General features: G+C 37.0%; 2 protein-coding genes across 2 annotated transcripts; both read left to right on the top strand.

Moving 5' to 3' along the window:
- Positions 1 to 1624: 1624 nt before the first annotated feature.
- On the top strand, positions 1625 to 15722 carry LOC106952760 (ras-related protein O-Krev). Its single transcript, XM_015041095.1, has 9 exons — positions 1625 to 1729; positions 3981 to 4133; positions 7513 to 7600; positions 8142 to 8210; positions 8302 to 8358; positions 8442 to 8582; positions 11748 to 11891; positions 12798 to 12917; positions 14994 to 15722. The coding sequence occupies exons 3-8, from the start codon at positions 7544 to 7546 to the stop codon at positions 12885 to 12887; spliced, it is 558 nt and encodes a 185-aa protein (XP_014896581.1). The 5' UTR covers positions 1625 to 1729; positions 3981 to 4133; positions 7513 to 7543; the 3' UTR covers positions 12888 to 12917; positions 14994 to 15722.
- A 1551-nt stretch (positions 15723 to 17273) lies between these two features.
- xkr7a (XK related 7a) lies at positions 17274 to 25122 on the top strand. The gene is made up of 3 exons (XM_015041083.1): positions 17274 to 17856; positions 22207 to 22406; positions 23394 to 25122. The coding sequence occupies exons 1-3, from the start codon at positions 17327 to 17329 to the stop codon at positions 24353 to 24355; spliced, it is 1692 nt and encodes a 563-aa protein (XP_014896569.1). The 5' UTR covers positions 17274 to 17326; the 3' UTR covers positions 24356 to 25122.
- The last annotated feature ends 1618 nt before the right edge of the window (positions 25123 to 26740 follow it).

The raw sequence follows: 26740 nt of genomic DNA, 5'->3' as shown, positions 1-26740 counted from the left end.
CGGTAATTTCACTAACGTCGTAGCAGGAAGTGAAATTAATCTGAACTGANTTCATAACGTCTTCCATTTTAATTNAANTAATAATAAAAGTAAACAATACGAGCAAACGAAACTCAGCACATACAGAATTAGACAAAAATAAACTAATACAAGGAAATTATTTAAAAGAAAAATATACATGAATAAAAAAGTTACCAATATTTTCCCATACCATTTAGTTTGGTCTGTTGCATTTCGTTATAATTTATTTTTGTGCTCATAAAGTATTAAACAGTTCACATGTTCAACTGGGTTAAGCTGATTTCAAAACCAGTTCTGTTCTTTCGGTTTTGCTCTTGGTATTTTCATTACATCTGGTTAATGGCCGGAGCTGTTGCAAGATCCTTGTTTGTCGACTTGATTAAATAAAGGCAGGAACACTTTGTTTTGAAAGCATGGCAACACTCCCTCTACAAAGCAGCTAATAATATCCTGCAGTCATAAGAGTATGAGCGGCCTCAGTGATAAACCCAACTCCCATATTTAGCCTATGCAACAAGAAAGAAATACTTTAAGGCTAACTCATCTGATCCATTCAGTCAGAGAACAGAGGACAGAGGGAGACCAGTTGGAAAGGAAATTTCTACTCATGATGTGACACAAACAAGCATTACAGAGAGAGGTCAGAGGTCAGCATCTATAACCAGGAAATGTAGTTTCTAAAAAGAGAGCCAAGCAGTGCAAGGCAAGAGAAACACAGGAATAAAAAGTATCAGATCCTCTAGAAGTTTTCCAGCTCATCACACTGTGAGAAGTTTTCATTTATCAAGTTTTATATTTCATGAAATTATTTAGAAAAATATTTAGAATGTGTTATTTTGCAATTATGTTATTTGTAGTAATTTTTTTATGTTAGTCTTTAAAATACCAAAATTCGCACATATCATTATGTTTTTTGTCTGTGTGGTGACATCAAAAATTATGTTATGATGTATGCTACTTGAGTAAAAATATGTGTTATTAGTGCTATTCTTCCCTGAGTAAATTTTTTGGGTACTCTCCCCTCCTCTGCTGAATTGATTGTACAAAGTGAGACTTTCAGCTGCTTCCATTTACTAGAAGATGGATCAATCCAAAAATATTGATAAATTTCAGTTTCAGACTCCCTCTTGAAAATGTATTTCATTTTTGGGTTCTGAACTCTCACTAAAAAGATTTTGATTTGATTTTTGTTGTATTTAAGAAAAAATGCTAACAAATTTGTTCTGTTTTCTATTGTTACTGTTTATTATGTTAAAATGTTAAGTATTTTGAAGCTATATATGTACTTTATCCAAAATTATGTCCCAAATTTTAACAGAATAATTCAAAGGAAAAAACAATAAAAAAGCCCTCAAGGTTAGAAATTTTATAATATAATTTACACAATATAATGTGTAACATTATACATTATATTACAAAATACAGTGTTTGCTGTCAAACATTTCACGGTAGAAATGAGACGTTGACTTCTACATGGATCAGAATAACAATGCTGATCCACATTATTTTTCTGATGCTTTTAAATTCCTGAGTGAAATGCCTGTTTGTTAGGTCTCCACGCTTTTATCCGGACAGTTTCAAGTCAGGAATATTCCTTTCTATCGTAACTTGGATCGCTCTGATTGGCTGCTTCTGCTCCAATCAGCAACTACAGCCGGAGCTCTCCGTACATTCAGTCTGATTTAACCCACTCACATAGCGGAGCACGGTGAGTCTCTTCAAAAAGCTGATACATCTGGAAAAAAAAAATATTTCAAGGCTAATTCTCTAAAGTGTGTATTTGTTAGATTAGTAGTTATCGTGTGAGCTTGTGTTTGTTTCCTAGTCCTTATTTGTTTATGACTTATATCCTCAGTTGTAGAGAAGCAGTGCTGTGGGTAATATAGCTTAGCTATGGCTAACAAGAGAGCTAGTGAGTAACTGACGAGTTCTCGACGCAAACTATATTTTCGCTTCAAGTAAGCGTATTTAATTATACCCAAGCGGTCTTCAAGCTTTTAGTGGTTTATCCGCATACCGACGTTAAAAACAGTAATGACTTGGAGCTTAAACTTTTGGGAAAAGCTAATAGTTTCAGAGTAGTGACTAATGCTAACTGGCTAGCTAGTTAGCGCCCCATTTTAGCTAAAAAGTACAGAGAGCCCAAACTGCGAATCAGACACCAGGAAACATAAAACTGTGGCCTTTGTGGTTTGAGGAGGTTTGGTTAAAATTAGTTACCACCTTGGATGCTGCTAACTACATTTTCAAATATATTTACAAGGCTACCAATAAACGCCGTTAGTTAGCATTTACCTGAGTGTGCTAACGAAATGCTAGTAAATAAGTTGTCAAACTTTTTTCTGGTCAGCTACTTCTAGTTTCTGTTTACTCCGTATCAGACTTTGCGATAAATCACGGTTTAGTGTGCTTGTTTTTTGTTTGTAAGAGCTGTGGATTTTTAAACGGTGTTAAAGTCTCAGTGTTGAGGCTTTTGAAACTAATAGCCACACCCTTCCCTTCCTTTCGAAACCAACTACGGTACAAGATGCCAGTTCATTTTTATTGGTAACTTTACAGCTGCCCTAACTTTTTGGTGTTTTCAACAGAGCTCCTAAATGAGGAGGTTTATAGAAATAGTTTTAAATCCAGACTAGAAGTGTATTTGATCGTTTGAGTCGAGCTGAAATCCCCCTCCCTCCTCTGGCGCTGACACATGATCCTGTCTCTGAGCTGAAGATGTTGTCCCCTGGCTTGCCACTGTGGGAGGAAAATTAATACCTTTTGTTATTAATGGTTCAGATCAGCCTTTTTTCATACTGAACGTGGCAGACAGCTTTAGTAATTTGAGAAGTTTTGTAATATAAAGTTACAATATACTTTTAACTCGGTCTAAATCAAAGAGAAAATGTGCAACAAATCATGTTATGATGTAAACTATTTATCTGTCTGTTCAAATTATAAGCTAAACGTAATACCATTGTTTTTTTAATCATTGAGTAATCATTACACTTAGTTCCCTGTACATTTAGCAATGACATGCTAACAGAAAAATATATATTTGTATCTTTTCATTTGATACTGGTAAGCATGAGCTTGAAATAGCTGTTTATGAAGATTTAATTCTTTTGAAAATCTTTCACAAATGGACTCTTCGGGCTTCCGTAGTTCAGAGTGATTCCAGTCTGCCCAATGACTTGTCATTTTGATTTACAGGCATGTTTTACAGCTTGTATTTAGTTGTACTTTGAATTCAGGTCAACTCCAAGAATGTATGATTGGTGGAAAAAAAGCAAGTTTTTGAAAATATTTTTGTCATTTATAATTTCTTTTTAAAAATGGATAAAAATGTATTGATTAAAATTGGATTAGGTAGGAAAAAAATATAAAAAAATTATTTTTAAGCCATATCACCCAGCTCTTCTTATTATAGATATTTATTTACGGTCACGCCTACCACTTTATTTGCTCCAGTCCCTTGATTTATCACACTACCAGCTGAGCTATCTCCTTAAAAAGCAGCTTTTTTATCCGCTGTTTCTTTCTTTTTGGAATATTTTCTATAACGATGTAAGCATACCATCATTTGTTTATATATATATATATATTTATTTATTCTGTTGCTAATAAAATAGCAAAGGCTTTTAGGAATGGTCCAACAAAACCCTGTTTGATTTACACAAAGATGACAAGAATTTTTAATATGAGCCAAATAGTTTAATAAATTTTTCCAACAACCTACATACCAAACATGAATGGATTAGAGATGCGAGGAAAAGTTTAATTATTCAGTGCTAGATTCAGGTTCCTTCTCAAACTGGAAATTTCTTATCTTAATTTCAGTGTTTAACTGTAAATGTTCTCGGCCTCGGAATAAAATAATCCCAGCATTTTAGTAATGCTCACTCAGGTTTACCCAGTTTGTAATCAGGTTATTATTTGTTTCTGTAACTGACTTCTGTCTTATTGTTTACGTTTAGGAGCCATTTGGACAGATTTGTTTGGCCTCGCTCTCTGGTTCCTCTCTACATCTCATCGCCTTGGAGACTGGTTGGCATCAGTGAACCTGAGGATCCATAAGGCCTTCCTCCCCAGATGTAGAGGGACTTTCTATCATTACAACTGTGTACAAGGTAAACGAAGCAGCTTTATTAGAGTAAATGAATTTTCTGGTGGTTGTGAAAGCCTTTTTTCAGTTTTACATTATCTCGTCAAAATCTGGAATTAAATTATTCATTTACTGTTGGCAAGAACATAGAGACTCCTTATTATGAAAACTAAGAGCAGGCGTGGTAAAAAAATCGCCAGGCTCTGATACGCCTACCTCGCCGTGTCTCGTTTCTAGTCAGGGGAACATTTCTGGTACTTATCTGATGTAAAAACTTCGAAGCAAGTTTGTGACTTTTACTTTAAGAGCACCTATGAGCTCATCATCCGTGTGCTTTTGTTAACTTTCTGTGCACCCCATCCTCGTTTTTGTGAGCGTTTGTCATGCGTACGCTCTCTGATCTCTGTTTTCTGTCTGTGTGGCATACTTGAGTAGATGAGGGTCGTCACAATGGCTCTTTGTGAAGTCCGCTGTGTGCCTGTCTCTCACTGTGGTGCTTCAGACGTCGTAGTTAGAATTGCTAATGCTGGCCGATTGCGACAGAGTGGGTTTTGTATTGTTTGTCGCAGCATTTGACAAAGATCCTACTGACCTAGCATAATTATTACATTCAGAGGTTGTTAGACAAGATCTTACTGTAAATCTCTCCCCCACTTTGACATTTGGTGTTAGAAATGTACATTTGTTTGTTTTAAATTCAGAATTATGTCCCAAGATGTTTTATTTGACTTCATGTGTTCAGCTTATGTAAATGTTTTGATTCAAAACTTTTTCTGGACCATGTTATGTGTCATTCTCTTTTTTACTACTTGATATGTGTCGGCACCTTGTTAGAGCTTAACCAGGAAATATGCCTACAGTTGTGTGGTTTATTCATATGTACAGCTGTGGAAAAAAACTAAGAGTCCACTGCACTGAACCCGACTGAAAACCTCCTGGTTATTCCACCAAATGCTGATTCCTGAACTTTTCCTGAGTTAAAACATTAGTATTGTTCTTCCTAAATGAATATGAACTTGTTTTCTTTGCATTATTTGAGGTCTGAAAGCTCTGCATCTTTTTCCTTACTTGGACCATTTCTCATTTTCTACAAATAAATACTAAATTTTTGCTTTAAATTTCAGAGACATGTCAGTAGTTCATAGAATAAAAGAATAATGTTAATTTTGCTCAAACATAAACCTATAAAGAGTAAAATCAGAGAAACTGATCATTTTAAATTACATCTTAATTCTTTTCAGTATTATTGCTTAGTAACAACTGTATGGTTAAATCTCAACAAGCACTAAACTATTGCAAAGATTTATATTTTTAATTTGCATAAAACACTCGTGTCTTTATCGTAAAATGCAGGTGGCAGCTTCTCTTGGTGCCAAAACCTTTTTCTAGGCCAGTTAGTGTTTCCAATGTGTGTCAGGCTGATGATAGGTTACTCACTGTGACCTTTTTCTTCTGTATTGTAATGAGATGAAGCTATTTGTGAAACTGGAACACTTAACAAGGGCTTGAACTTCGGTGTGAGATTGCAGGTGCTGCAAAAAAATTTATAATACTTCACATTTCACACTGATTTACAGCGGTGTCACTTATTTATTTTCATCCAGTAAAAACGCCACAGACAAGGCTGTTATTATGAGCATGAAGTTATGTTTAATCAACTAAAATTTATGTTTCACAGCAACCAGACACATTGTTTGATACTCACACCCAAGTATTACTTTAACAAACCCTAACTCTGCTTGCAAGAGGAGCTAAATTGCTAACTTAATTAGATCTGAACTGCTGGTATAAGAAACTGGAAGAGGAAGTGAAATAAAATGAGTCAGAATATAGTTCTAAAATTAAAACTGTATGCAGAAAAATCAACTTTGTCATCAGTTTACATGATTTTAAATCTCATGTTGTGAAGATTATACTTTTTACTCGTGTTTCAGAAAGCTACTTGATTCATAAGACGTCAGATAGGTCTGTCATGTTAAGACATTTTGCTCGTCTCAGAAGGTGTCTGATTGCGATTAACGGTAATATTGTCTCGAGACTATTGTCAAGTGTTTTCAAGACTTTAAATGCTAATAAACTTTTAACACTGGAACTGGAAGACACTTTAAATATCCAAAATAAACAAACGAAACAGCAAATGAACCAGAATGAAGACTTTTGTCATCCCGTTTTTGCAGAAAGAGAGAAACGACAAATTATTCAAATGGAAATTGAGTTGATTTTAATTACTCATGCGATGAATTGATTTATTGCTTATTGTAACCGGCCTACTGACACGTAACATCTAAGATTTATTTATCTACATTCCTCAGCATTTTTTTAAATCTATGTAACCACATAAAATTAAGCAAGAAGTTACCTATGAACAGCTAATTAAGAAACTGATTGATATTAAATAAAATGTGATCAAATTAGTTTGGCTGCAGTGCATTGTAAGCATGGCGGCTGCCAGACTTTTCTTGCTCCCCGCCAGGCTAAACATTGTTTTAGAGGTTAGAGACAATGTTGATGTGAGCGCATATATATTTGTGAACAAAGAACAACATGTGCTGTTTATGTTTACATCTCATACTTTGTGTCTGGATTTGCAACTTGGTAAAGTTTATGTAAATGAGCCACACCAATCAGCCAATCACAGAGAGTCCCCCCCGTCCAATCAGAGTATTTCTTTCAAATTCTGCATTTGCTTGGCTAACTAATCGCAACCAGCAGATAAAATGCTGCATGAAAAGTCAAACATCACTAAATAAAACAGTAGGATTTAGAGAAACAAAAGAAAACTTTATAATAAATACTTAAATTTTGGATCTTAAGAATATTTACTAAAGTATTCTTACTCATCATTGTCCATTTTAACATATTTTGCTTTTAAATTTCACCCACATTACTTATTTAGGATTTAACTGAAATGAAAAAAAAATTCATTTGAGTTGCTTTTTTTGGTGTGTTGGCCTTTTTTAAGACTCAAATGTTGGCGTTTAAGTATTCTCAATAACATCTTACAATGACATAAAATTACCGTCATATTTCTTAGCAACTTTAAATATTTTTAATACAAAAACACATGTTAAATTTTTACATTTATTTTCAGCTCTGACTTTTTGTTTTTGCAAAAATGAACAAGAATAATTCAACAAGACGATATTAGGGAAATGCCATGATTTTATGATTAGTTCACTGTCCTCAAAGTTCATCAGACACTTTGTTTTTCCAAACTATTTAAAATACTCATATATATTTTGAGTCATAGCTGATCTGTGATCAATTCTGGGATATTCTCAAACTGTTTTTATTCATATTTCAGCACAGAATAACCGTTTTCCCTCGTCTATGTCTGTGGAAAGGCGGAGAATGTCTCCATCTCTAAATTTATCTGACTGATTTCTGTGTCTCTGTCTTTTCAGACTCTTGTGCTGTCCAGTGAAGTCGCCCACCATGCGTGAGTACAAGCTAGTCGTGCTTGGATCAGGAGGTGTGGGGAAATCTGCACTGGTAAGTATTTCTTGGAAGATCATTACAAATGCACAAAATCTTTCAAGTAGTTTTGGTTTAGTTTATAGTGCAAATATGTTAATACATTTAAATAAAGCAAAATTAACTTGCAAGTAACTTTTCAGCAGGATTCTGGAGCTTGTTTAAGTAAATAATTCCTAAAGTGCTCGATTTTCACTAGAAAATGGCTTGTTATAAGTGGAACTAGTTATTTTTTTTTAATCAATAGTAAGGAATTATTAACTTAAAGCAAGATCTCATATCTTTCTGAAAAGTTACTTGTAAGTTAGTTTGGTTTTATTTGTAGTGTAGTAACGCATTAGCACTAGAAACTAAACCAAAAATACTTGGTAGGATTTTGTGTTTTTACAGTGTATCCAGCTGTGATTTGATTTAATTGGCTTTTACATTTCAAGTCATAAAAAGAGACAAAGTTGAGACAAAACTGATGTGAAATTTTAAGAAAGGTTACTGTATAAAATATTATTTAGCACAATTCGGTTACCTCTTTTAATTTTGTCTTGTACTTGGTTGATTCCAGACAGTCCAGTTTGTTCAAGGCATTTTTGTGGAGAAGTATGACCCTACTATAGAAGACTCTTACAGAAAGGTAAGGGGTATAAAAAAATACTTCTTGTTGCCTCCTGAACATTATTGAATTCATGTGATTACCTCTACATTCTTCTTTTCTGACATAACAGCAAGTTGAGGTAGATGGGCAGCAATGTATGCTGGAAATCCTGGACACCGCTGGAACAGTGAGTCTCGCCTGCTGCTGCGTTTGGCTCAGAGAGGCCCTCCAGGTCGCTGATGCCGTTTCTCGTCTGCTGTTGCTCTGCAGGAACAGTTCACAGCGATGAGAGACCTGTACATGAAGAACGGGCAAGGCTTTGCATTGGTGTACTCCATTACAGCACAGTCAACATTTAACGACCTACAAGACCTGCGGGAACAAATCCTGCGAGTAAAGGACACCGAGGATGTGAGTGCAACACGTTTTTAAAACAGACACCCAAACAATCGGAAATCTGAACCCTTTCTGAGAACAATTAAAGGCGAAATTCACATTTTGTACTTTTTTATACTTCCATTTGGGTTTCTGCTGCTTCTAGAAACACATCAAACGCTTAAAAAACACAGAGCTGTTTTTTGACAATAAGTTAAGGGTTTTTTTAGTGTCTGGAAAATGAGCTCTTTCAAAAACCTCCCAGTTGTTACAAGTTATGTTGTTACCTTGTCAAGCTAGCAACCCAAGGAGCTCCAGGACATTTGGTCAGCTGGTTTTACTACTGTATGTGCTGTACAATGGCTGCTGGAATATTATTATTATTAACACATATTTTATATGTGACCAATAAAATATGGTCACATATTTTATTGGTCACATCAAAATAAGCAGAACTGAGCAGATGAGATCTGATTATGTAAGAATGGTTAAAAAAAAAAAAAAAAAAATGTACGAACGTGTTTTGTGTTGCCCAGAAACGTATCCTAACTTGTTCAAGGAAGCATAATGGGTCACCTTAAAGTAAAAGTAGGAGCCGTTTCGTCGTTCTAGAAATGGCTCTGCTTGCATCTTTTTGCACGTCAGTGTGAACCCAGCAGGCTTTGCTTAGGTTCATCCTCCACCTCAGGCTGGCGGCTGAGGTGGGCAGCAGCAGCTTTGTGACAGAGGAAATGTCAGAGGTGTTGCTAGATGCTATCTGCCCCTTTCAGTCTTTGTTTCTTCAACTTTTGATTCAGGAAGGATGTACACTGAGCTGAATCTAAGCTGCATTTAGTCAGAACAGGATGATTAGCATCTCTGCTTCTCAGTTCAGTCTCATTAATATGATCCACAATCTTAAATTGTCACTTTTTTATTAAACAGTTGACTTATTTATCAATTAATCTGTATAAATGGCTCAATTTTAAGGTATAAAGTGTCACTTCCTGTGTGACAAAAATCAATATTTGTTTTAATTTTAGCCGCAGTTTATTATGTAGCAGGTTATGGATGTCAAATATTGTAACGCCAAACAGGAAGCGGCAATGTTCAGTCCTGAGTGCAACTTTATTAAAAAATAAATCAGTTTTTTACTAAACTATTTGTTTAAAATGTAATTATACACCCTCTAATTGGCTCTTATAGCATTTATAGATACAATAGCAATGTATTATTTACATGTTTTACCTGGTTTAAATTAAAGGAAAACACTAAAGAAATTTTAGGTCATGCAAGATTATAATGATGAGCACATTCTAAGTATTGCAGATCTGTGTTTTTCTCCTTTAGTTTTCTGTTCTTCAGCTTTAAAAACTAGTTTATTGTTGTAGGAATGAAACAGTCGCTGTCATTAGCTGTCCTTACAGAGTCTTACCATTTTAAAGTCAGTTTAACATTAAAAGTGTATTATTTTATAATTATGTCGACCTACACATTTTATCCCTTGTTTTTATTGGAGGATGTAAACCTCATGCTGATTCATTTCCACATACGGTGGAAATGAGTCAAATAAGTACCAATAATCCAATCTCACCTTTGAGCTGGAGGTATGTTTATAAAAATTTCCCTTTATGACGCTTAGTTTTCTTTTAACAAATATGACCCATAAAAATGAAGGGAGAACCGACAGCTGCCAGCAGTCGTGACATGAAGCGAAGCGCTTCTTAGGAAAGCAAATGTTGACAGTAAAAACCTGCATGAGTCACCCGTAGGTGTGTTGCTCTCCGTCTGTGCAGGTCGAGGAGCCTGTCTCACTCGTTGTTGTTGTTGTTATACGTAGAACTTGAGCTTGTTTATTAAAACGCATCAAACTGTGGAAGTACAGCTGACCTGTCAGCGAACTTCACTCCCAGTAAACAGAAGCGCCACGGTTGTTATTTATTAGCCAATCAGAATCAGGCCCAGATGATCTGGTTTGCTTCCCAATTTTGGTAAGCGCTGGAAACATTATGCAATCCCAGTCAAGAGGCAACAGTTTTTCTTTAACACCACTTGAACCATGTTGAAGCTGGAAGTAAGAATGAATGTTCAGCGTTGAAGAACGAGTTCTCAGGGAAAAACTGAGGCGGTCAACTCACAAAGATTCATCTGTTTGTGTATTTTTCTGTTGCACATAACTCCAAATTGTTTACAGAAAATCCGGCTGCTTGCTGTTTTTTATTTCCATAAGGGGTATCTAAGATTTTCTAAAGAAAATACACTGGAAATCCAAAATGCTTTGGTTCAATTAGGTGTGGGAATTTATCATATCGTTTATCATTTATCTTAAAAATTTAGTTGTATTGTGATAAAATCCAATTAAGTTACGTTTATCCCTCATGCACCGAACGCGTCAGTGATGACACAGCCTAATTCGCGGTACTGTAATTCTGCAACACTTTGCACCATCTGAAAAATCCCAAAGTTTTCTGAAAGGGGAGACGTTGTGATTTCCAGCCAACATCGGGTTATTACGGTAATTTCACTCCCACTGTAGCAAGAAGCAGGTTTTTCTTTGGTTTCATCTGATGAGACACTTTTAAGTGACGGTAAATTGCAAAAGTAACTTACTAGATATTGAAAGTTCCAGTTGTTATTTAGAAATGGGCCAATATATTTACTCAGAGGACATTTAAAGAACTTCAAACAATTAAAATATCTAGGCGGAGATTTGAAACTCGGGCCATAAAGAATAAAAAAAAAACTCTTCTTAAACTCGAGATTATTTTCTTCACTGTATCAAGAAATGTCAATAATAATATCAATATCGGAATGAGTACAGATACTTGTGGACACTTGGCAATCACCACGTTCTCACCTTTGAGGGTTAATATTGTGACTCGTCTTTTTTTCTTTACATGAAAAAAGATAGAAAACTGAGAGTTTCTCAGTTTATTGCCAAATACAACAGGATTCATCAATCATAAGATTAATGTTTAAAATGTAACACTTCAACAGAACCACATTTCAATGTCACTGGGATTAATTTAATTTATTTGTAAGGGTATTTACATTTATTTCACTATATTATGATAAAATCTCTTCAGGTAAAATTAACACATTTCACCAGTAGTAGAAACTTTCTTTCTTCAGTGCTGTTGCATAAATCTGATTTATTTTCATGAGAATCCTGGTCTGTTGCTACATGACTTTAATCTTTATGCGTTTATTCTGATCGATCAGGTTCCGATGATCCTGGTGGGGAATAAATGTGACCTGGAGGACGAGCGCGTGGTCGGGAAGGAGCAGGGCCAGAACCTGGCCCGGCAGTGGAACAACTGTGCCTTTTTAGAGACTTCAGCTAAATCAAAGATCAATGTTAACGAGGTAAATCAACGTAGAAGACGCATTTTGTTTAGAAATGCTTTTCAGTTTTCAGTGAACGAATGTTTGTGCAGGATTCATCCAAGCGCTTAAAATCTTTAAATGGTTCAATTTCAAGGTTTGGAAGTGCTTGATTTCTTGAAAGTGTTTGATACTGAGACTGATAAAAACATCAAGCGTTTTATTAAAAGCCTAAATTTGGACATGATGTTATTTACGGTTGACACCAGATATTTTCATACACCTAATAAAAACTTTGACCGTCTGAAGTTAATTCAGGATAAGCTTTTCTTGTTTTAGGTTGGTTAGAATTAGCAAAATTATTTCTATTTGCTAAATGCCAATACATTTGTTTTAAGTAAATAATCCCTTAATGTTGATTTTAAAAAGTGCTTGTTTCACTTATGAGTTGTTTAACTCATGACAAGATATTTTCCCATGTTGTCAGTTAATTTATCTGCCATTGGAACAAAATCTTTATCAATGTTAAGGAATTATTTACCTTAGAAAAGCCTCTATCTTGCGAATAGTTACTCATAAGTTAATTTGTTTTATTTCAAGTGAACTAAAATATTGGCTCCAGAAACTAAACTAAAATTACTTGGTAAGATTTTGTGTTTTTGCAGTGTTATATTTTATTTCACCTTGTCTCACAAAACATTATTTAAAACGGTAACAAACGATGCTATATTATTTTACTGAAATTCTCTATTTTTTTTTGATAATTTGTATCATTTTTAACTCCGAAGTGCTGGAAAATTTGAAAACTCGCCTTTAAAATGTGTGAAAAGTTCTTTAATTTTGCTGTAGGAAACGTATATAATAACATTTGACAATGATTGATTCCATGTTGCCCAAAATCCTGTTTGCATGTAAAAATCTAAGCTAACTCTCGTCTCTGTGTTGCAGATTTTCTATGATCTGGTGCGACAGATCAACAGGAAAACGCCGATGGAAAAAAGGAAGATAAAAAAGAAGTCGAGTTGCACGCTGCTCTAAAAACGCTCTCCCACGGTTGCTCCAGGCCAGGTGAGTGGGAGTCTGGACTAAATTTATTCCAGACGTTCGCATGGCTGCCGGGCTTTCTGCGCTCCGGGTTGTTACCGAACATTTAAAACAAACCTACCGGGAAGGAGCGAAGCTTTTTTTCCTGTGAGCGGAAATATCTTTATACTTTGAAAAACAGAACGTTTTAGGAACCAGAAAAACTTCTGTATAATGGATAAAATTAGCTGCGATTCTCTGATCCTTTAGAGCTTGATCTCGTTTTGAAGGGAACATTTTGATTATTTAACCTGCACTGTCAAACACATTGCAACTGTAACTATTTTTGTAGTATTTTTTTAATGTTGGATTATACAAACGTTTATTTTTCTCATATGAATTATTTAACAAAAGAGGCATTACATGCAAGTCTTAGCTACTGCAAGTTCAAACTCGTTAGTAGCAGTAAAATTTTAATTTTTTTTTTACAGGTTTTCCTGACCAAAACTAAATTAAACACCTCTTTCTCTATATAAACTTAAAAAGGTTTTAATTCCTGAATCCTTCAACGTTGTCATACAGGAAACTAAGTCACCTCAGGCGTAAAATAAAACAATGTTATGTTAATGCATTTTATGTAATTAAATTGTTTTTTGGCATCTCAATATTTTTCTAATATTATATTAAAAAGGCTCCAGTGTTTAAATCAAAAATCTGCAAAATGCTCCAATATTTAATCCAATTGTCAGGATAATCAATAACTAAAATAATCATTAGTTGTCATTAATTGTGACGTTCTGAGTGAAACTCATAATTTCAGACCACAGAGTTAAAATCACTTGAATCATTTCTTTAAACCAGTTTTTATCTGATGTAACTAACAAGTTAATCAAATATAGATGTCACATTTGGTTTAATGAACAGAAATTCTAATTTTCCAAAAACAAAATCCAATTTCATTTGATCATAAATTAATAATTTAATTGGAGCAAATTTCTCAAACGTGAAATGTTATTTCTGAATCCGTTTTAGCAAAGTAACTATAACTTTATCTGAATAAAAAGGTTTAAGTGATAGACAAGGTCTGGAGCTTTAGCTATAAAATACACCAAACAACTAGTTTTTCTTTTTGTTGTGAATAAATCTTTATTGAACTTTTTGGGAGCCAAAATTAATATAAAAGTGCTCGGGGGGCCACTAAGGGTATTTTAAAAGAAACTTTTTTTGTGATATTATGGTATTTTTTTCCCTACTCCGTAATAAACTAAAGTCGAATTTTAAATCAAAGGTTTTGCACAATTGAGTTGTAAGACGGGCACAAATTTCTGTTTTTATTTAATTTCTTTTTGTTTGTTTTTGGGAGGTTGATTTATTTATTTATTTATTTTACTTATTTCATGTGAATGTGGCAATAAGCAATAAATCAATTCATTGCATGATAAATTAAAACAAATTCAAAAATTTCCGTTTGCATGATTTGTTATTTTTCTCTACCAAAAATTGGCTTTGGTCTCAACCAGCGCTTTTTTGAAGGACAATTTTGTTCACAGAGACTTTATAATTTATTTTATTTGCCTTTTTGTTTTTAATTTGGATATTTAAAGCGTCTTCCAGCTCTTGTGTTAAATGTTTGTTAGAATTTAAAGTTTATTAATCTTTGAGAATATGTTCTATTATGCCATTAGCTTTACACTCCTGAATGCTTTGCTTTGAGTAAAAGTAGGTCGATGTTTATGGTTCTAATTACTCTGAAACTATGACGAATGTAGAAACTTTAATGAGTGGTGATGTATTTTTTTGTACCTCATATTTAGGTGGTTTTCTTCTGTATCAATCACCTGTTTGCTTTGAGGTCTGGGGGCCGCATTGAATCCATCAGAGGGCCTTCAATGGCCCCCTTCCCACACTTTGAACACCCATGATCTAAATTAAAAAAAAATAAATTACATTTTGACAAGAATTGATTATCTGATCTTAAGAAATGATTACTGAACACAGATTATTTAAAAACTGTTCATTTAAGCAGCCGCTGAGTTAATCGGACTGACAGAATGAATGACAGTGTTCAAAGTGAATGTTTCATATTTTATTTTATCGCTGCGTTTCTGTTCTCACCTGCAGAATGATGAACTGTTTCCCGGTGGATGGTGCCAGCATTCCAAGTCCTCTCCAGAGCATTTTTGAAAAAGGCTGACTGAGAAAACCACACCACTTGCAAAACAGCGGAAGGCACATACTTTAAAGAAAAAAAATGTTTTGCTTTTTACTGGCAGAGAAAATCAACCTCTTCTTGTATTGTCAAGCCTGACGACAAAATATATTTTTCTTCTTTTTTTTTTATTTTTCTCCGAGGTGTCTTTTCTTCTGGAAATAAAGTAAAAGAGGAAACTGTGGATTTGAATCCATTTAAGGGAACTAATGAGAATTTTATTATGAGTAACAACAGTCTTTGGCATATTGTGACGATATATTTGTAAAGGAATCCATGTAAAAATGTTGATCTTCTTGTACAATTCTGCACTAACATTGTCAATGAAGATGCATCATTGTCCATAAGTTACTCGCTCCTACTTACAAGGATGTGTATTAATAACATCTCTCCTAAGTGACTTTGTTTTATATTGAAAGCTGCAAGCCTTCCATATTTCCCATAATATATTCTTCCATTTTTGCATAATAAAGTTAAGGAAATTAGTATTTTATAGACAGATGGGGGTAAGGGTGCGCTCTGATTTGTGTCGAGGTTGAAAACGTATTGTACTAAACCACCTCTAATACTGCTTCTTCTTACCCTGTCACAGATGATTTTCCAGCTTTTATGAATGATTAAATTTTAGTACATTTTCATTACTCTTGTATTTGTTGTTGTCCTTCCTGTTTAAGGAGACGTTTGTCAGACTGCATGTGTAAGAGGAGCGTTTCCTGCTGGCAGAAATGACTCTGGTTCAGCAGATTAAGATTGAGCTGAGAGAGGAAGCGGCAGCAATGAGGAACCCAGACTTCTGGCCTCAACAGCAGGCAGGATGTGAAGTAAAAAGCAGAATCGAAAACTGACTGCGGGATGAACTTGAAGGCTCCAGAGCAAAAGTGATCAGATGTTTAAAGCATGCCACCATATTTATGAGTCAAATTAATTTGGGACTTTTTAAAATGTTGCTTTAAGTGTTAGGAATAGAAAAAAAAAAGTCAAAATACAGTCCTGTAAGCTTACAGACAAAAAGAACCTATCAAACCTTGAAAATATGACGTCCAAGAGAAACAAAAACATAATTTTACCACCTGGAAAACCTTAGAGCAAATCACAGCACAGGGAATTCTGGGTAAATGATATCAGGAGAAATGGCTTGCTTTCTTTTGCCAAAGAAGACAAAGGCAAAATCCTACATCTAAAATTTTATGCCACTCTTTTTTTTATTTTATTTTATTTTTTACATTTTTGTTAAAAGGAAAGTTGCACTCAGTGTCACCTTGTGCATTCACATCAGCTGTTAATCTAACTCTAGTTCACGTCTCTACAAAGTCTGGTTCGTTTGAGGGAATGTGAATGAATAATGAAACTATGATGTGGACCAAAAAAGCAAACTCGCCTAAAAACCCAGGTCTCGGTATGGTTGACGTAAAATCTGGTGCGTTTTGTATGCAGATGTGAAAGCAAAACGGACCAGAGACCGCTCCAAAAGCAGGAAGTGGACTACAACGCAAGGGATTCTGGGTAAATACAACCAAAGTAAACGTGAGACTCTACTACTACAGGGAGAAATGGGTTGTGGTCTTTACCAAAGACAAAAGAGAAATCATTCAACCGCTAAAATTTGACGCTACTCCATTTTTGTTTACATTTTGTGAAGAAGGAAGTTCTGCTGGTCTAAGGTTTTCATGTCCTTTCCTTCAATAGTTGTTGGTGCAGCGCCACCGCAGGCGTGGAGGGGAACAGGCGATCCAATTAGTTTGGATCGTTTGATACAGTGCAGTGTGAAAGTGAACATTCCAGCTGAAATTGTTGCAATTTCGGTTCCAAGTCAAAGTGAGCCTACCCGGACTATCAGATGTGAAAACATCCTAAAATAGAAACAAAGACAGAAATTATCAATAGTAAAAAATAAATAAATAAACTAAAAGTCCAAGAACCATATCATGGTAACAATTTAGTATCTAAAATTTAATATCCTCCAAGAATCGTTTTTATAGTATTCAGATTTTGCTGAATGGATTCAGACCTCATGTTGATCAACAGAACCTTCACTGGTGCAGTGAAACCCAGTCTGATATCGTTACACCAGACCAGCAGCTTTTTGTGCCTTTAAATTGAATTTATCTGCATTAAACCCGGTGATTGATCAGCGGCGGCTCCCGCCCTCCTTACCCGCTCCTCCTCCCCTCACACGCGGCCCCACTGGCTGCTCGCCCCCTCCCCCTCGCTTCCATCATTTTCCCATCTCTTCCCCTCAACAAACATGGCCGCGAAATCTGATGGTGCTCCTGCCTCTCCGCGAAACGAAATCCCACCCGAGTGTCCCGCCCGGTCCGAACCGACACCGCCGGAGCGCCGCGTGAGCGAGCATCGGTACAGCCTGCAGGACTTCTGCTGGACCCTCTGCGTCCTGCTGGTGTTTTTCTCGGACGGGGCCTCAGACCTGTGGCTGGCTGCCGACTACTACCTGCGGAGGGAGTACTGGTGCTTCGCCTTGACTCTGGTCTTTGTGATCGTCCCGTCCGTGGTCGTGCAGGTGTTGAGCTTTCGGTGGTTCGCCTATGATTTCACGGAGTCCGTGGAGAGCGGCACGGCGGCGGCCGTGGTGGCGGCAGCGGCGGGCGCGGAGGGAGGCGACTTCAGCACCAAGGACAGCGGAGAGTGGGGCGCTGGCCGGGCCGCCGCGGTGCTGCCGGGGCCGACCGGCGGGGGCCGAGTCCGGGGCTGCTGCAGAGCCTTCATGTGGGTCTTTCAAGCCCTCATTCACATTTTGCAGCTGGCGCAGGTCTGGAGGTGAGTCGGAGATCCGAGAGGTTCAGATCGGTACACCTTGTCTTTGGTTTTTGTGTTTCAGTCCAACATATCTTCCCACCTAATCATTGTGGTGCCAATGTGGTTTTGTGTTTTTGACATTTCTCCCTAGGGAAATGTCAAAAAGGGGACATATATAGGGGACAAAGGGGACAAGGGGATTAAATCCACCGTCTCCCCCGCGGCCGCCGGCCGTGGGTCAACCATTCCTTGGAAAATTAGATACACATTCACATGGATTATTCCATTGATTATCCCGACGATTAATCGAGTAATCAGACAAAAAATTGTATATTCTGAACATTTTTCATTTAATTACAAAAAAACAAACAAACAAAAAATACACAATTCAATTTTGGTTTTTAAGTAATAATAATAATAAAAACCCTTTATAGCCTAAAATGCAACAACCTGGCATTCCTTAAGTGAACGCCTGATCATTTGTAGCAAAGGATTCATCTAAATACTTCTAACATCAACATTTGAATAGCTCTGGTCTTTCTGCTCATCTGCAAAGTCCAACATCTTTCCCCACTTTTTTATTTAAACCTTATCATTTTGGTGCCAAAAGAGGATGATTATGTTTTGTGTTGTTTGACATTTCTCCCTAGTTTACAAGGGGATTAAACTCCACCCACTCCCTTTTGCCTTGGCCACCTCTTGCAAAGTTATAAACACACAAGTATTCTGGTGATTATTCCAACAATTAATCAGACCAAATAATGGGCATATACTGCAGGATTTTTATTTAATTAGTCAAGTTTCTTTTTATATAATATTAAACACACATAAAAGATTCAAATAGACAAATCATTTGTTGTTGGTAAGCAATTTTATTGCCTAAAATGCAATAACATGGCATTCCTTTACTGTGTACTTGATATATCTGTTGCAAAGGATTCATCTGCAGGGAAATATTTCTAACATCAACATGTGAAAAGATCAACTCTTTCTGCATGACTAGCATCAGTGCAGATTAGAGCTAACCTGTTGATTATTTTTTTAATTATTCAATTAATAATTAAATAAGCACAAGGTGTTAAGTAGGAGATTTACTGACATAATCTGAACCAGGTGAAGCTAAAACTATGCCACTTGAGGAATTCTGTACAGAATGTATTTACAGAAATAACCATTTTTTCAGTCCAGTTTCACTTTATTTTGGTAAATTATCATCTTAAATAAAAAATGTTTAAATTTTCTGTTCAGTTTTGACTTAATTACTGCGCTGAGTGTGTTGTTCTTTCAGGAAATGCCGTTTTTTGAGTCTGTACACTAGCGTTAATGATTAACCAGTTACTAAATGAATCGATTAATCCTTTTCACTCAAATAATAAGATTATTTCTGCAACCTTTTTTGACTTATAAGTCGCATGTTAATATACTTTTCTCTATCACAATATTTAGATCTAAACCTATTTATGACACACACGTAGCCATAAACTCCCCAGATGGACAGTAGTAGGTCTGTGGGTCAGCAACTCAGTCAGTGATGGTGAGTCGGGCCTCAGACTTTAGAAGTCCTCTGATAGGTTTTGACAGGCTTGAACTACTGCCAGTTCAGAGAAACATTCAGTTGTATGACGGGTGTGAGGCAACATTCCCATTATGAGACAAATGTAAATACTTGGCATTTGGTCATGTTAGAGAGGGATAACTTGGACTCATATGGCTTGTTTTACCTGTAGAACAACACAATGTGTGTCTTTCTGTGCCCGCTCGCTTCCTTCCTCTTGAGACAGCAGTATTGATCCCATACATCCGCCCGGAGACTGAGACTGAGTGAGTGTGAGTGTGTCCAGGAGCACATTAAAACGTTGTGGCAGCACAGAATTACCGGTAATGCCATTAAAGCTGTTGTGTGTGTGTGTGTGTGTGTGTGTGTGTGTGTGTGTGTGTGTGTGCGTGCGTGTGTGTGTGCGTGTGCGCGTGCATGCGTGTGTGTGTGTCCTGTTCGTGGGTGCCGTACTTGCAGGAGTGTGTCTGAACGTTAAAGAGGATTAGCGCTGTGTGTTTTACCCCGAGCTGTTAACTCGCGAATGATCTGTCACTGATACACATTTAGTCAGGTGAACTGGGATCAATTGAGGCCTGCAACCTGAACTGAATATCAGCTCACATGAGATGTGATATGGGAGGGTTGTGTCATGGATAGAGTGCAATGAAACCATCTGTGAGTCTTTGACCCTCATTACGGCACATATGCTCCATTCTCTCGTTGTGTGTACATTTCAAGAACAGCTTTGTGTTGAAGAAACCAAGAAAAAAAGGGGTTACAGTAATTTTATGTCTTGCAGGCCATAAAAAGTCTTAGACTTGTGTATCTATGGCTACGTTAACACAATTCTGATGTTTTATTTATTTTTTGGTGTGGTTGTTCACATTTCTCAAGATATTCGACTTCTGCAAATGACCTAAAAGAGTCCCTCATGCGCAGTAGAGGGCGCAGTAGAGTCACAAAGAGCGTGCTTAGTGTTTTGCTAACCGCCATAAAAAAAAAAGAAGAAGAAGAAGAAGAAGAAGAAGAAGAAGAAGAAGAAGAAGAAGAAGAAGAAGAAGAAGAAGAAGGAGAGCTCAGTGTTTGGGGAAGTAAACATGGATGCTAACGGTGGAGCGTATCTTGTGTTTTTAAAGTTGTTTTCCATCCGGAGCCAGCAAATTAACAACTTAATCCTCATTATCACCCGCCAAGGTTGATATTTTTCTTCCCACTTGCGCGTAATAGGTCGCAGAATAATGACGTTTGTCGAGGATCAATGACGTTCAGGTCAGACGCATTCGAACTGGCCGTTCAGACACGATACATTTGAAAAGATCAGATACGAATCGGATTTCAGACCACATGTCAAAGTAGCCTGGGTCACATTCGAAAAAGTCCGATCTGGGTTATTCAGACTGTCATGAAAAGATCACGTACAGGTTGCAATATGCCGAAAAGAAAAAAAAGTTTACAAAACAGCCAGGGAAATTAGAGGTTTAGAATTTATATAGGAAAAATAATTTAGAGGAAACTAAGTGAGCAAGACGTCTTGAAAGTCAGCAAAATCATTAAAGCTAAGCTAAAGATTAGCTCTGTTTCTATAGCATTAGCAGATGAGCAGAAGCTAATTCCAACTGAAAACAAATGCACTTATAAAATCATCTTTTCTGCTTTTATTTGTAAAGATGTTATCCATGTATCCTTTTTTCCTCACTGCTTCTGCAAAGTACATGCCTCACTCCTTTGTGTTCTTCGATCACATGAAAAGCAAATAAAACCCACTGAAGGTTGTGACTTTAATATGACAAAATGTATCACTGCACACTGTCTCTTGTGGCTCACTGGTCTCCTTGACACGAGTCTCTTCTGACCCTGTTTCCCAAGGCATTTACAGAGACATTTACTGCTTCAATGCGCTGAAATTTATCAGTGTTTCTCCAGACATGTCCTGTTAAGGTGAAGTTTGTCATTTGGATTCAGAAATGTTGCATTAAAAACAGCATTAATTTGGATCTGTTCTCTGTTTTTCCTCTTTCTGCAGCCTTGTTCATCTTTTTTCTGATCTCAGCACAGAAAGCATAACTTTAGAGAGACTGGGATTTCAAAGGGATGTTCAAAGTGAGACCCCGGGGCCATTTGTCTAATTTCTGAGATTGATCTAAAAATGTCTGTCTCTAGCAAATTTCTGACTATTCAACCACAAAATAAGTCTTAGACTTGCTAGAGAAATTTGCTTGTTTTCCTCATGAATCTCAAAATTTTAGAGATTTTTTGCAGCAAATTTTCAGCTTTTTAAACTCAAAAATTTTCGCGTTTCTTTATTTATATTTTTTATAAACATTTTCTGAGATTAATCTAAAAACATTCTGAGTTTTATCTAGCAAATTTTTGACTTTTCAAACTCAGAAACTAGTTTGTTTTCCATGAAAATTTCTGAGATTAATCTGAACATTTCTGAGTTTTTTTTTTTTTTTAATTTTGGAGCTCAGAAATTTCCACGTTTTTTTTTTTCTAGAAAATTTCTGAGATTAATCTCAATATTTCTTAGTTTTTTAAAGCAAATCTTCACATTTATATCTCAGAAATTTCTGGGGGGGGAAGGGGTTCTAGAAAATCTTTCTTTGAAAATGTATGACATTTATCTGAAGATGTCTGTGTTTTGTTGCAAAATTTTGACTTTTGCAGATCATAAAGTTCCAAGTTTTTTCTGGAAAATTTCTGTGATTTACCAGAATTTGCTTGAAAAAAAAAAAACTGAAATTTTGAGATTAAGGAAAAGATGTTTGACTTTTAAAACTTTTGAGCCTGTAAATCTAACCATGATGGCATGTGAATTTTCCTCTGATGCTCAGGTACGTCCACGCCTTGTACTTGGGGGTGCAGAGCCGTTGGCATGGCGACCCGGAGCGGCGCCACTACTACTGGCGGATGATGTTTGAGAGCGCGGACATCAGCATGCTGCGTCTGCTGGAGTCCTTCCTGAAGAGCGCTCCTCAGCTGGTGCTGCAACTTAGCATCATGATCCACACCAGTCAGGTTCTACCTCTTCAGGGTGAGCGATGACCCAACACCACAGACACCATTAGCAAGCACTTTGATGGATTTGAAGGCAAAGACGATCACAGACTTCAGACCACAGCCTTCATAGTGTTTCACTGTGATTTTATGTGTTAATTAGACCACGAGTTCTCAAACCATCTACCCAAAAGAGCTTTAACCTCTGACCCCCTTTGCAAATCCAAAGACAAAACAACTACATATGTAAAGGAACATCAACTTTTGGAATGTCTTTCATCCACTATTTCATAAATATAACATTCATTTAGCATAATTGCTGCTTCAATCACACCACATTAAAACATTTCTGAGATTAAGCTCAAAGTTTCAGAGTTTTTTTCCTGTAAATTTTCCACTTTTGGAGTTCAGAAATTTCCTTGTTTTATATTATTATTCTCTGAGTTTTCTCTTGCAAATCTTAGACTTTTCAAACTAAGAAATGTTCTTGTTTTTCTAGCAAATTTGAGAAATTCTAGATTTCTCTAACAAATTTTCAATTTTTCAACTCAGAAATGTCCAAGTTTTTAGTAGAAAATTGTTAAGATTAATCTTCAAATTTCTGATTTTTTTTCAAGCAATTTCTGATTCTGAATTATCTAAGAAAGTTTCTGGACAAAATATTGTGAGATTTTTTTTCCCCAAAAGTCATTTCTGAGTTTCACTTTTCAATCTCAGAAATGTCTAATTATTTTTCTAGAAAAATTCTTGAATTAATCGGAATCAGAATTTGCTTTGAAAAAAATCAGATATTTTTTGATTAATCTTAGAAATTTTCAAGAAAAAACCTTTCCAAGAATGTTTTTTTTTCAAAAGTAAATTTTTTTTTACACTTTTGAATCTCAGAAATTTCAGAAAGTTTTTTCTAGAACATTTCTGAGATTAATCGAAAAATTTCAGATTTTTTTCTTTGGCAGTAAATTACTCCTCTTTATTTCTATCTAGTTGTCCTTAATACCACCCTGTTCTTGTTCCGTCTCTGCAGGGATTTCTGCCTCCGCCTCGCTGCTGTCCCTCGCCTGGATGATCTCGTCCTACCAGAAAGTCCTGAGGGACTCGAGAGACGACAAGCTCCCCATGACCTACAAGGCCGTGATGGTCCAGATCCTGTGGCACCTGTTCACCATCGGTGCCCGGGCGCTGGCCTTCGCCCTCTTCGCCTCCGTGTTCCAGCTTTACTTTGGCATCTTCATCGTGGCGCACTGGTGCATCATGACCTTCTGGATCATCCAAGGCGAGACGGACTTCTGCATGTCCAAGTGGGAGGAGATCATCTACAACATGATGGTGGGCATCGTGTATATTTTCTGCTGGTTCAGCGTCAGAGAGGGCCGCACGCGTTGCAGGTTGCTCATCTACAGCCTGACGGTGTTCGTGGAGAACGTGGCGCTCACCGCCGCCTGGTTCGTGTACCGCGGCGCGGCCGAGCGTCACGGCGGCCCGGACTTCTACGCCGTCGTCATGGTGTGCATTGTGGCCAGCAGCTACGCGCTTGGCACCTTCTTCATGTTTGTGTATTACTGCCTGCTGCACCCTGACGGCTCCATGTCCGGGTGGGGCTACATAGCGGAGAAGGAGGTTCCCGTGGAGGTGCTGGCGTCGCCGACCTCCAGCCTCCCGCCGGATCTAGTCGGCAGCCCGCCGAGGACCCTCCAGAGAACTAAAGGCTTGGACAGGGAGCCTGGGGTGGACGGAGACGTGTTTAAGGTGCGCCCTCCGCGGGGCGCCAAGCCCCCTGTGCCTCACCTCAAACCCAGGACAGAGGGCCCCGTCATCCGAATAGACCTACCGAGAAAGAAATACCCGGCATGGGACGCTCATTACATCGACCGACGGCTGCGAAAAACCATCCTGGTGCTGGAGAGCGCAGCCCCAGTGACGCCGAGGATTCAGTACCGCTGCCTGAGCACAGCCAAAGAAGTGATGGAGTACGAAACCACCGTGTGATGTGCCGGAGTTGCTGTGACTCAGCTGGACATCCCGCCTTAAAGTGAAGATGGCAGGAGGAACTGCTGTCAATCCACAGTCTGTTTCAGCGCCGCGATCTCCGATTGCTCTCTGTGCTGAAGAAAAGAGAGGTGGAGGAATGCGTCTTTATGTTCTGCTAGAAAAAACAGAAAGGTTTAAAAGAAATTATGTTGTGTATAGGGCTGGGCGATAAATCTGTTTAGTCAATTTTTGAATATTTAATTTGTAGAAAATTAAGATTTTTTTCCACTTCTTGGGTGATATCAGCATGCCCAAGTCCGCCATTTTGTTTCTTGTTTTATTTGGATTTTGGAATTAGGTCAACTCTTCTATATAGAATTAAGACCAAATTTATTTTTTAATTACTAGAATAAAGTCGTGTTTTTCAAACACAACAAAACAACAACAAAAATTAAAATGAGAAATGCTGAGCATCAAATTAAAAATTTAAAAGCAGCAGGACTTTTAAATAGGGATGCAAACAGTTACACGACTTATAATTAACTGCCGATTAATTGTTTCAGATGATTAATAAAGTAAACCTTCTGGTGTTGTAGTTTGGCCTCCATCCAGCAGAGGCGCTACTAGTCATCCTTAAGCGGTGCCCTTGATCCAGAAACAAAGATGGCGGAATAGCATAACAGCGATCCGAACACAGTCCGATGTGATGCAAAATTAATTTAATGCGGTTTTGTTTTGAAATATAAACACTCGACAAGCTTTTTAAGTTTTCCCTAAATAAATTTTGTTTAGTCTACTTGTTTTTTTTTTATCATTAAGAAGACTTGTTTTAAGATGTTTTTTTCTGCTAAAATTGTATCTGTAGCTAACGTTGATTATATTCTCGTAATTAAACAAAAATTTTCATACCCTAATACTCCGTGGTAATCTTAAGGGATGATTAAAAAAACATTTTCTATCATTTGTAATTTCTCTTTTAGAAAAGAAAGCGAGAAAAGAACTAATCGGAAGTCGGATTTGACATGAAAAGATCAGAGATTTCATTTTTTAAGTCATATCGCCCAGCCCTAGTCGTGTACAGAAGGTGCATACTTTGGTTTCTGTATCAGTTCTCAGGTCATGATGTGGCACAAAGAGGTGAGGAAAAAGCACAGGCAGGCAGAGAAATGTTAGTTCCTCCGCCGTGAGGGAAGCACCAACCTCTGCAGGGGGTCGACGGCAGAGACAGCCCTTCAAGCACGCAGGATTATTTATGGCAGCTACACACGGCTGAGCGAGTACATGAGGCTGATCAAAATTTAATCCTGCAAACAACCCACAAGAACCACAGCACAGGTAGTTTTCTTGGTTATTGTCATTTTTCAGTAGCTTAGAGTCACGTTGCAAGGGAAAAGTGGAGTGTAAAAGCAACAATTTGGGCTGAATGTAAAAACTGGACAGTGTGAATATTTATTACAAGGCTTTTTACGCATTTTCATGCTGTTGGTAGGATTTTCAACATTCCTGTGTTTTTTTTTTTTTTTTTAGTTAAAATTGAAAGAAAATTTGTTTACAAGCGGGCTGTTATCTTGTTCATTTCTCTTTTAAAAATGAAAATGCACTGAAAAACAAATTTGTTGTGATTTTTATAATTTTTACAGGGCATAAATGTGGTGGACTTTAAATGTCCAAATAAAAGCCCATCCTAAGCAGCAAAAGCTACATGACATATATTATTTAACATGTAAATTATTGTATAATGAAGAGGAAGTTTTAGGGACACCAGTGTTTGTTATTGTTACTGTACTGATACTTTCTTAAAGGAACTATCTTAAAAAATGTAGAAAAAAAACAAACAGTTCCCAATCTTGAAATCCAAGCATCAAAGCTATGATAGTAGTGATGGTAAAAACACAAGATTCAGTTTTACTTTGAATACTTTGCAGCAGATTTCCTGGCATTTCAGAATTCTCAGTAATTTTAAACCCATTTTAAAAATATGAATACTAGACAGTCAGAAAAAAATGGAACCTACGACAACCAGAGATGGATGGATGGATGAACAGATGGTTGGATGGATGAGCAGATGGATGGTTGGATAGATGAGCAGATGGATAGTTGGATGAGCAGATGGATGGATGGTTGGATGAACAGATGGATGGATGGATGAGCAGATGGATGGTTGGATGAACAGATGGATGGTTGGATGAACAGATGGATGGATGGATGAGCAGATGGATGGTTGGATGGATGAGCAGATGGATAGTTGGATGAACAGATGGATGGATGGATGAGCAGATGGATGGTTGGATGAACAGATGGATGGTTGGATGAACAGATGGATGGATGGATGAGCAGATGGATGGTTGGATGAACAGATGGATGGTTGGATGAACAGATGGATGGATGGATGAGCAGATGGAT

This window comes from Poecilia latipinna, unplaced genomic scaffold (assembly GCF_001443285.1).
Source record: "Poecilia latipinna isolate Pla-1442-1.1 unplaced genomic scaffold, P_latipinna-1.0 Scaffold31, whole genome shotgun sequence".
Lineage (NCBI taxonomy): Eukaryota > Metazoa > Chordata > Actinopteri > Cyprinodontiformes > Poeciliidae > Poecilia > Poecilia latipinna.
Note: the sequence above shows the minus strand (reverse complement) of the source record. Positions and strands in the feature narration are given on the sequence as shown.